Raw genomic sequence first — 11,588 nt, forward strand, 5'->3', positions numbered from 1 at the left:
GAAGTGCGCATGCAAACATGCTTCAGATCAAAAGGCGCATTCGATAACGATGAGGCTATGCAGTTTGTTTTTGTTCCTCAGCCACCCCACCCCTCCCGGCGGTGGTTTCCCAGCAGCAGCCAGGGTATTGCGGATGTCGGTGGTGATGTCCATCGGGGAGGTGAGGGGGCGCCAGGGCCCGGAGAAGAGGAGGAGGGAGAGCCAGAGAGCGGTTATCAGGTACCAATGGATTTGATGCAGGCACTGGTGGTGCGGCTGAAGAGGATGTCCTCATCACGTTTGACGGCAGTTGAAGATTGGTGTGATGGCATCATGTTGGAGGTGGACTCGCAATTTCCGGTTCAACTCCCGTGTTGGTACGAAAACTTGGTCGTCGGGGTCTACAGGATGTTGTCAACCATTCATGGTTCGACAACAACGATGCTGCGGCCGCCGATGCGGGCGGGACCTGACATCTAAGCTTGAATGCTGGGACAGAGCCTGGGGTTTCGGTCTCTCGGCAAGGGGAAGCGAGTGTCAAGTTGAGGGCCAGAATCGGCCGCCGGGACGAAATGTAGGTGCCTTGATGACACTTTGAAGAGGGATCAATTAGCGTCAGCCTGTTGATCTAGTCGGCGGGTCTCAGGAGAGACCACTTTTGCAAACCCGGCCATATCGCGGGCGTGAGAGCCAAGCCGTGAATTCCATCGATCTGTTATTGAACGAGTTGGGTGGTTAAGCCAAATGTGCGCTAGGATCTCAATCCTAATCTCTAAGGCGCGAAAACATCCTTACACCGCGTGTACTCATCATTTGTCATCCGTCGTCGTTGGTTCGCAAAATACCAGCTTCGTGTAATGGGTTATGTACGGAGTAGTTGCGGAGTAGCCCTGCCAGTATATTGGGCCCTGGTGTGATGAATACAACGCGCTTCTGCTGGGTCCGTTGATAGAGCTTGAAGGCCCAACTAAGGCTTGCATATGTATCGGCCACTCCGTGCGGCACGTATGTTCCAAGCCAGAAGGATTGTTGGAAAGATGACAACTTTGGAGGAAGATGAGTTCTAGTGCCGTTACCGAGATGCTGGAATCCAACACGGGCGTGTTTTCTCTTCCTGGCAACTCTCCTGTGTTTCAACCACGAAGCGAGGCCATTTGGTGGCCCGGACAACACCACACCCCGCCTTACTGGGCGGTAGCTGGCCGGAAATCCAAGATCTGTGTCTTCCAGTGATCTGCCGACCTTTTGAGGGCAGGGCTAACGGGCCAGAAGGATTGGTCTCAGAGCAAGACACGCAGGTATCCAGCGACACAGTCCACACAGGAGACTTTGACGCCATTGGCGACAACAAAGTCGGGGTGTTGGGTCGTGAGCGCGCATTTGTGCGTTGAATGTTGGAATTACCGCGCACTCCGCGCGAGTTTGCGCGCACCAGTCTCGACCAGGTTCGCGCACTTTGCACCATGGGTAAAGACACACACCCCAGGCCATGCGACGACGACGCGTTTGATCTTGATATGAGACATATGCCCATGATGATCGGTTGAAGACATTTGCAAACATGCCCAGCGAGCATGCTTGGCTTTCGAGACTCCACAAGATCCTGACATCTATCGCCCTTGCAGCCGATGATCCATGGGTAGGTAGTAGGTGGGCTGGCTTCCGCCCGCATCGTAGTTGCGCCTACGCTGCGCGGTCCTTTGACAACCTGGTAATATGGACCTGGTTCGAAGGATGGATCAGGTGCCCAGGGCTCAGACGGAGGCAACGCTTGGGTGAGGGGGTTGCTGCAGAGGTCAAAATAGCCGCCTGTCTTGCCAGGACTGCTGCACCTCTTTTGTTCTTCGCGTTCAGCTATGCCTCGACCGGCCAATGGCCGTGAGATTGACTGGCCTAGCTCCAGAGGTTGGGGTCCAAAACCAGGGGCCTTTTATCGCAGCAGAGATGAAGCTGCCAGAAAAAAAAAGGTAAGAGAGTCCAGCATTGGACGCCTAGATGGCGTGGGTGACCAGCAATCCGGCAGGCAAGCCTACTTCGTGTTAGTCCCGTCTGCCCACCCAATTGTGGATAAAGCGCAGGCGAGCCCCTTGGCTGCTTGACGCGGGAAAAATATGGCGGCGATTTGGAAAGTAGCGAAAATGTTCTTCAGAAGTACCTGCCGGGGAAGTAGGTAGCATGGTCGCATCGGTTCGCCAGATGAAAATGATAAGTCAGGTGGGAGAGCAGGCCTAGGTCTGCACGTGGCAATTAGTATGGAGTCCATATCAATATCAATCGCTGGTTCTTGCTCCGCGCGCAAATGTGCGGGCGGTCGACTAGGGGCGCTCGAATGGCTTCGGCTCCAAGTGCAACGTCAACGGTGCTACAGGATATTATCGGTGATAACGTCTGCTCTGCAAGTCTCCACGACGAAGCATGCGCAGGTCTTCTCGCAAGTCCGACAGTAGACAAGGGTACCGTATCCCCGGAGCTGCAAGTGGTAGGGTTGATTTGCTGACTTGTCTGCCTGATCCCATGGGTCGACGGTTCCTCTGATGGTCGCCGGTCCCCTCTATTCGCACAGGATTCAGCCACTAAACAGGGGCGGAAGCAGTACCCAGCCAACGAGGATCCAGCAAGTCGGGAGAAGGATTTAGGGCATGATAGGTCGTAAAAACGGATGGATCAGTGGGCTGTCTTGGCCTGTCTGTAGGTAGTGATATTCGTACGTACGAATTCGTACTTCGTACCTTGCTCGTCGGGACTGACGGGCTTATTGTGGTGCTAAGCGTTTATAGCTTCACGGGTTGCAGAAGTGGGAATGGAGACACACGCCATTAATGCAGTGAAAGGGTGAAGACGCTGCGCGCTGCAAGAGGAGTGACGAAGCGGCGGTGGAGGTAACAATTTGGGAGCTTGGTGCCGCAGAACGGGACCCCGACTCCCCGTTGCGGTCGAGGCCGTTGATGCTACCCAGGCCCTAATCGTGTCGAGAGATTCGACACGACGACTTTTGCATGTTGACGCGCCCGTTGAGGCATTGATAGGCATGGAAAAGAGGTCCGTCATCTCCATTACGGAGGTATCCGTCGTTTGAGGAGACCATTTGGGCGATTGAGACCTCATTTGGTACTGTTGAGGGTTCGTCGGGGTGCTGTCGGGGTTCCGAACCGCAGCTTCTCCTGTTCCTCGCTCACAGAGTCCGTGTGCGCGTGGGCACCAGTGGGTTCCGTTCATCTTCAGTCCGTACGGAACGGGAAGCAGCGAATACAGCGTCTGGTAATGTATGGATGCTGGACGGTTGGCGCGTGGCCTAGCAGGGGCGAAAGAGGTTGAGGTCGCACAAGAGCGACAGGGGCCTGGCTGTTGGACATGGCCAAGAGGCCGAATCGATTGCCTCAATGGGCGTCGTAGCCAGGGCCCGAACCGGGACTGCACGGGGCGCCAGACGGGACGGACCTCAGATGGTGGAGGACGTTTAATGAATGTCCTTTGACAATGACAGGCTCCAGCTCAGCGCCTCGGCGCATCGTGAAGGTCGGGTTGGCGGTGATGGCTGTCTCGTATGTACTTTGGAAAATTACTCGTCAGATGGATGGGATGGCCTGGAGAGCAGAGTACCGTACCCGAGCGATATGCAAGATGGGGGCGGGCGGCGAGCGGCAGGGAAGAGAAGTGAAGTTGAAGACTTAGCTTAGTTGAGTTGACTGCCCAGTGACTTTAATGACAAGTGGCGTGGCTAGAAGGCGAATTCTGCCCATTGAAGACGGGATGAACGGGAGGGTTAATTGTTTCGGGGGGAGGACCCGTTCCGCACGTAAGGTAAGGCAGGTACTAATTACCTCCCATTACCTATCCGTACCTAGGGCACATTCTCCGGACTCTACCTACCCACCTACCTACCTACACCACACCTACCGCAGGTGAGTACGACAATGGAAGACACTGCGCGGAACAGTGATCGAGGGGTTGGTATCTCTACGTCCACTCCGAGTCTAACGAATCCAATAGATTGACACTCATCTTTCCCTCTTCACTTTTGACGGCGTGTGAAATGTATGCCGGGTACATTTGCAGGTGAAATTTGAAACTCGAAATTGAGGTGCGACTTCCGCTGCGCGGTCTTTTCGTCAATTCCACGAATACAACGGTAACCGCCCATCCACGGCAATACACTAGGGGGTCGATGGCCATGGCATCACTTTCCATTCACTTTCGCTGCGAAGCAAAATGCGAACCAGCGACCTCCTCCACTCTCTTCGACGAGTGGAGGAGAGAGGTCCCCGATACGACGCAGCACGCTAGGGCAAGCTTGCTAGGTGTCCGTAGTGAGCTAGAGTAGCTGCCTTGCCGTGTCCGCCTTGCGGGGAGCCAATCTATCTCTACCCTCACCCTCCTTTTCTCGCCTGTCATTGTCAACCATCGCTGCGCTGCCATGCCATGCCATGCCATGTCATGCAGCGCTCTCTTTCGCACTCTGTTTTTTCTCTCGCTCTCTCGCTCTCTCTCCCGCTGTCTCGACCGCCTGCCCCTCCGACACATTTGTCACTCTCCCTTTTCCCACTCAGAGCCCCCCCCGTCGGCGATCTTTGCTTGCTTTTGCTCAGCTCCTAACCAGAACCCTGCATCTTTCTGCTGTTCCATTTCCTCGACGGCCGCCGCAATGGGTTACCACCTACTAATGTATACTACCTTACGCAGTAGAGTTTGACTCCCGTCGTCGGTATTGAAATCATACCAGGGGCTCCCTTACTTGCAAAACACGTTGCGGCGCGGAACAAGTGGACGCTTCGACCAGTCTCCCATGCCAATCTCTCCCGAGACCTGGTATTCTTTATTTCTTTCTCCGTTCCTTGCTCCTCGCCATCTCTCTTCTCTAGTACGATTACCCCTCTGCCATTGGCTGCAGACACGACATCCCTCCGGCCCGTATCGACACTCCACGGCCCATCATCATCCCAGGACCTGGGTCTTGGTCCAGCCATGGAGTCTGGAAACACCTTCTCTAGACTGCTCCAGTTCGCGGCTTCTCGTGCTGCAGGCTCACGCATCTTAAAGCCAACGACAAGAAATCCCTGCTGAAATGGATCAAATACCTCTATCTGGGGCGGAACGCACCATGGCCAATACTACTTATCAACCCAAATTACCAATACCCTCACCACCACAACTGACCGACACTTCCGACGGCCGACAGGATCATGACGAAAAAGACGCCTTGCTTGAGTGGAATCGGCTTCATCGAGTTGAGATGGGCTGAGTTGGCATTCTTCTGCTGCAGACGAGACCTTCTGCCCATGACGCCAGACGTCTTGATTCGCCAGCCGTAAGGCAACTGAAAAAAGGCAACCGACGTGCCGTCCTTCTGCCTGGATCTGGAGACAAGGGCATTCATACAGCATGCCTTGCCTACTCAGGACGACTCAACAGAAACACCTTCAGTACCTGCCCTTCCTTCGTGGAGACAGAGACAGGCATCCCAAGGCGCAGCGGCCAGCCCTGGCGTCTATCTACCCACCCTCCACAACCATCACCACCACTATTCGTTGCCATGATGGTTCGCGGCCCCCCCCCCCCCCCCCCCCCCCCCCANCCCCCCTCCCCCCCCTCCCCAAGGGGACCCCCCGAGCCCTGCACCAACCGGCCTCGATGCCCTCCTGTATAATTTTATGTACTTACATACACATGCAAGCCAACAGAGGCTTGGGCTTGCTATCTCGTCCGCAGCCTGTGGTGTGCTAAGGTTGCCAGCACGCGCTGCGGAGGGCGGATGTTGCATATGCACACCCCTGAGCCCCAGGCAAGAAGTAGGGTAGGGTAGGTGGCAGGGAAGATGGTGTTGATGATGATGGGCCGCTCAACCGCAAATCCTTGCCGTCCTTTCACTGGCCCTCACCTCTCTCTAACTCGCTCTTCCCTTCCGTCACCCAACTCCTACGGAGTAGGAGTACATACACTTGCGGCTCTGCTTGAGTACGTATCCCTCCTTCCCCGGCCAGTCTCGGGGTTCTCTGGTCTCCCCAATCTCTCTCCTCGGCCTCTGGCTAGGGAATGCCTGGCTGGGTGCCCTGGCAGACTATTGTGTATCCACCAGTATGTGAAGTGCACCTTGCCGACTTATAATACCCTCTGCTCCGCCACTGGACGCCGGAGGTAGGTCCCCTTGATGCCATCATCGAGTCTTGTGTTGTTCGTGCCAAGTATGAAGCGGGTTTCTTGTGTGCTCTCGCATTCTGTCAAGCACTTTCGTTCATATAATCGTTCCCTCCCGTCATCATCAAAGTCTTAGGTTGGACTTGTCCCCCCTATCCTCACTCCCCCAGCCCTATAGCCTTGTCAAGGACCGGTTCATTCCTTCATCAGGCTGAAGACCTCCTCGGACTGCACCTACACTAACACGCCTCCTGCCTCCTGTGGACATAACACATCTTTCAACATTGCACCACCCCCAAGGTCATATAATACCACCAACCGCCTCGCCACTGGCCTACTTTCGGGACTGTTTTCTTGGATTGTACTGTAGACTCCGCACAATCCTCCGCCATGGACTACCTCTACCAGAATGTCCATCACGGACATGCTCACCAAGAGCAGGTATACTATGACCAGCAGAGCTTCACCCAGTTGCCCCTCACTTATATGGACGGATCAATGGCGCCAAACTCTGGCCCACCAATCGACCCTAGTCTGGAATACTCTCAACCACAGTTCCAGTCGACATGGCCCAGCCAAACCCACCAGATACAGCAATACATGGAGGGACCCAGGACATCTTTCTTCATGGCTGGCCAGATGCAAGCAATGCATAATCTCAACCGCCCAACCCAGACCATGAACCCTCTTCCTGCCGCGTCGCAAAGGAGACACGGATCTCCTTGCTCCCAACAGACTCTGTCCAGCAGCGACTCCCACAGTCCTCCCACGGAAAGCGACGTTCTTCCTGCAACGCCTCCGGACCAGTCAGCAACTTCTCCTTTTATCCAGCACAAGCACTTTGCTGCTGTAGGATGGGAGGCGCAACAATACCAAACCCACGCACTTCTCGGCATGGGGTTCCAGGGAAACGCCTACGTCAACCCTCACGACGTCAACAGCACCCAGGCAATGTTCGAAGAGGAAGTCGTCCCAACAGACTTCAAGCCCAGCAGGACATTCAGCTTCTACACCGAGTCTGATTCACTCAGCATTGCTCAGAACAGCGCCTTCACTTCGCGACAGATCACTCCTGAGCCCATTATCAAGAAGGAAATCCAGCACGTCGAACAATCCTTCCCTGCCTCCTACCCGGACCCGGAGCACACCAAGTACGAATCCCCGGAGCCAACAATCAAGGCCGAGATTCCCGCCTTCGACGACGATGAGAATGACTTGGACTTCAAGCCCAAGCAATCATCGTCGAGGAAACGCAACCGCAACCCCAGCGCCAAAGCTCTTTTCAGCTCGCCCGAGAGGAAGAGGTCAAGGACCAGTAGCAACAGTCAAGGATCCAGGGTCAACGCCGCAGTTCCTTCCACCCGTGGGTCCAAGATTCTCTGCACTGAATGCAAGACCCCTTTCTCGGACGAGAGCACCTACCAGAAGCACATGAAGCAGCACCACACGCGTCCCTTCGTCTGCGTCTTCAACTACGCCGGCTGCCCATCGACCTTTGCCAGCAAGAACGAGTGGAAGCGCCACGTGAGCTCCCAACACCTCGCCCTCAACTACTGGCTCTGCACCCAAGACGGCTGCGACAAGACCACGAATCCACCAAACACTCGCCGTTCTTCCTCTTCCTCTTCGTGCTGCCCCAACTCCCCGACGCCCCCTTCCCTGCCCAACGGCGCCATCTTCAACCGCAAGGATCTCTACACCCAGCACGTTCGACGCATGCATGTCCCGCCAAACGTCCGCAAGTCCCAGAAGCAGAAGAAGCCCTGCCCCGAATGGGACGAGCACCTCAAGGGTCTCCAGGCCGAAGCCGAGCGGACTCGCTGCGACCTGCCACGACACATGCGCTGCCCTGCCGTCGGCTGCAACCACGAGTTCAACGGCCCCCAGGCCTGGGACGAGCGCATGGAGCACGTTGCCCGTCACCTCGAGCGCGCTGCCGACGGCAAGGAGCCTGTCGTCCGCTTTGGCGGCGAGGACGACTTCACTCTTACCAACTGGGCTTCGAGCCCACAAGTCTACGTTGTCCGCAGGACAAACACCGCCGAGGGGTGGGAGCTCATCAACCCGCTCAAGGGTGAGGTTGGTCCCTCCTCAGGCAACGGGAAGCCTGGCAGCGGCACTGGCTACGTTGCCCCGTCGTCATCTTCCTCCCCCCTCAAGGAGATTGTCGTTGCTGGCTGCTCCGATGAAGACGCTGAGGGCGAGGATGAGGAGTAAACCCCCCTCGCCTGAAGCTTTTTACGTTCCTTTTTGCTAGTTTTACTACCCAATCTTGTTTTCTACTAGAAATGTCTGTCGTGGCATTTCAAGGCGTTTTGATTCGCAAGCGTCTTCCACTTTTCTTGTTGATACCTCCTTTCCATCTCCATTTCTATCTAGCTATCTACGAGTACATTTACTCACATGGGCGGTGTTTTTGATTTTTTCTTGTCCTTCAAACATATTACTTGGGTCTGCTTCTGTGACGGGAAACGCACAAAAAGATGAATCATTAATAAGGCGATAGACCAGGCACACACATGGGATGGGATGGGGAGGGGCTCCGGACTTCATGATTGTTATGACTTTCAGACATTCATAGTATATTGATACCAATTCGATCTGTGCCCTTCAATAACACTCGGTCTTCTCCATGCTACGTGATACAGCGCAGACTTACATCTTTGTCATCTCCAAACTGGTTCGATGAGCACGCGGCTCCCCTTCCAAGCGAGACCCTGAGCACCATGCAGCCACCACGACCTTTTGACGCTCCCAGCCTTGCATTCAGTTGAACCAAGAGTGAAGATTAAGTTTTGACCGCGCTTAAGGTCGCCTCACGTTGACCTCCATTGTGTTTGAGGCTGGCGGAAACGACGCACCTACCTACATTTCGCGGCAAGCAGCTGCGAGAAGGCTTCGCGCGAAACTGCACTTACCAACACGACCAGTCCACTTACACGAACAAGCACCACCAAACCCGTCGCAACCTACAGCGACGGCCAGCGGCAGTCCGGGGGCAGCCCACAGACCCTGAGTAATGCGGCTCAATCGTCCATTCGCTCTCCCTTCTGGGCGCTAAACCAAACAGACCAGACCACTGCTGCTCCTGCTGCCGCTGCCGCTGCCGCTGTCCACTGCCCTGGGGCGTCGTTCCGCCCGGGTGGTGTGCGTATCTGGTGCTGACAGGTGGCCAGTTGTCGTCGTTCCGCGCCTCAGGGCTGCATCTCGCTACAGCAGCAGAAAACGGTGTTTCTCTCGGGTCTCTCGCATGTCTCTCGTAGCGCAGCTGCGCGCCGAGTCCTCTTACCGTCTCCCGTCAGCATCTTCATTTCGCGATTTCAAGGTTCTGACGCCCCATGGGTACTGTACACATCCATTCCGCCCCATTCCGCCGCCCCCTGTGCGGATGTCCTGGCCCCCAAACCCGGCGGCCCCCATCTTCATCTTCTGCTCCTCTGGCCAACCGAGACGTACAACATGGGCAAAAAGGACTGACAGGGGCGCACCCGCGCGCAGGAGAAATAGAGAGAGAAAGGGCCAGGCATGTCAGCACTAGTACACGTTGGATACCGGTGCGGCCCTGCAGCTGGGGCGGCGACGGCCCTTTGGAAGGGGGTTGGTATAGAAAGAGGTGATTGATGGACGGCTTCTTTGCCCGTCATTGGGAAGGGAAGACGGCGGTGGAGACACAGCCACGCCGGGTCGCATGGCAGCCAGCCCAGGAGGCCGCGTTCTGAGGGCCAGCTAGCTCTGGTTGCGGTTTAGGGTTTTTCGGGTTGGGAAGATTGAACGTTACTCCTATGCGCAGCGAAAGGCCCTCTTCGCGTGGACTTTTGGGTGGCCGAGCCGTTGCTCGTTGGAAGTAATCAAGGAACCGGCGAGAGAGGCGCGATGTGACGAAGGGTACGGTATCCGGAGGATTCTACGAAGTAGTACCTAGGGGCGCAGTCAGACTCTTGGCCTGCGAGAGAGCATCATATCATATGCTTGTTCGAGACGTGACGGCCTTCGCTGGCAGTGCAGTGCCAATAACCAACATATGCAGGCGGAATGACAAATATGCAGTGTGCATATATCTTCTTCCACTTGCATTTCGTATCTTGTTCACTCTCGTCCTGGGCGAGGATAGGCAAGACCCCTGGCACAGTAAACCACCATCTCGGGACTGAAGAGGAGCGTGAAGGCCTCGCGATGTCTGTTGGAACGAGGACGGGGGGCAGGCAACAAGGTCACGAGGCGGAGATGGAGGGCGGGAAGATGGCTCAAAGCGGCCGAAGCTGACGATCTCCCTGCCCCCGAGTGCAGCGTCCTGATATTGCGGTGTTGGTTGCACCAACACGCCATTCGCCGTTGGAACATGGAAGAGCGGGGGGTGGGCACAACTGGCTCTCTCTGGTTCATGTCCATTCCTTCTTGGGTAGAGGGTGCTGTTTTTGGACGGACTCTCGGGAGAGATGGTGTACTGCCTTCCGCCTGTTGCTCACTAAGCCACCGCCGACTTTTTGGCGAAGCGGGAGATCACGGTAGAGCTTCGCGGCTCATGTAAACCATCGGGAAAAGTACCCATGGTATGTCGACAAGCTGAAGAAGTCGTGATCTCTGTTCGGACCAACGGAGTTGGTGGGGGAGGCAGTGCTGGAGGCAGCAGCGATGCGAGTGCCATAAATACCAACAGTTGCAGAACCATGTGCTGTCTCGGACATGATGCTGGAAACATGCGTGAGTGCCGATGGGGTGGATGGGCAAGCTTGGTCTAGAAGCGTAGTAGCTGAGGTTGGGAGGATACGGTAGATGCCGTGCAAGAATTTCATGACGTAGAAGCTGGCAAGAAGCTGGATATGTTTGGAAGGGAAACCGGACACACTGGTCTTCAGCCGGCCAAGAAAAAGCAAGTCTGCAGATCCTCCCGGTCAACGCTGAGACGATGAGCCCACAACCTTCATCCGAGACAAATCCCCCAACCGCGTCAGCCGTCGGTCGCGGTTGACGGGCTGTGGGTTGGGAACCTGCACCGGGCCGGTTCAGCTCGTTGGAGCTGCGATTCAGACGACACCAAGCGAGCGCCATCCACCGGCATGGCCTCTTCCTCTGGTTTGTGACGAACCTGCTGTCGGGAAATTCTCGTCGAGACCACTTTGAACATACGCCCAAAAACCTGACTACGTCTTTGACAATATCGTTGTTGCCATTCTGTAAAAACAGTTTTCATGCCACAACCACCATCACTGCCCATATTCTCCATTAGATGGCGATGCTAGGACATCGTTGATATGGATAATTTTTTTCGCGGCGGCCTCTGACGGCTATCGTGTGTCCGCATCGGATGCGACGACAGGGCCCTTGACGAGACCCTCCGGCTCCGAGATGAACATTGAGAACCCACAACAACTGCCGCCTCCGGGTCCGAGCAATCCATATTCAGTCCGGGCTTGGCATCATCGCGGAAGGCATAGTGGACGGCGGGAACAGGCTCCGCTGAGGAGGAAGGCGAAGAA

General features: G+C 55.8%; 1 protein-coding gene across 1 annotated transcript; it reads left to right on the plus strand.

Annotated features, from left to right (window-relative positions):
- Window positions 1-6,501: 6,501 nt before the first annotated feature.
- On the plus strand, window positions 6,502-8,328 carry GCG54_00011373 (uncharacterized protein; the record flags this gene model as incomplete). The annotated part of the gene is made up of 1 exon (XM_045411278.1): window positions 6,502-8,328. The coding sequence occupies one exon, from the start codon at window positions 6,502-6,504 to the stop codon at window positions 8,326-8,328; it is 1,827 nt and encodes a 608-aa protein (XP_045268336.1).
- Window positions 8,329-11,588: the final 3,260 nt, after the last annotated feature.

The sequence above is a fragment of the Colletotrichum gloeosporioides genome (genome assembly GCF_011800055.1).
Source record: "Colletotrichum gloeosporioides strain Lc1 chromosome Unknown consensus_17, whole genome shotgun sequence".
Classification (NCBI taxonomy): domain Eukaryota; kingdom Fungi; phylum Ascomycota; class Sordariomycetes; order Glomerellales; family Glomerellaceae; genus Colletotrichum; species Colletotrichum gloeosporioides.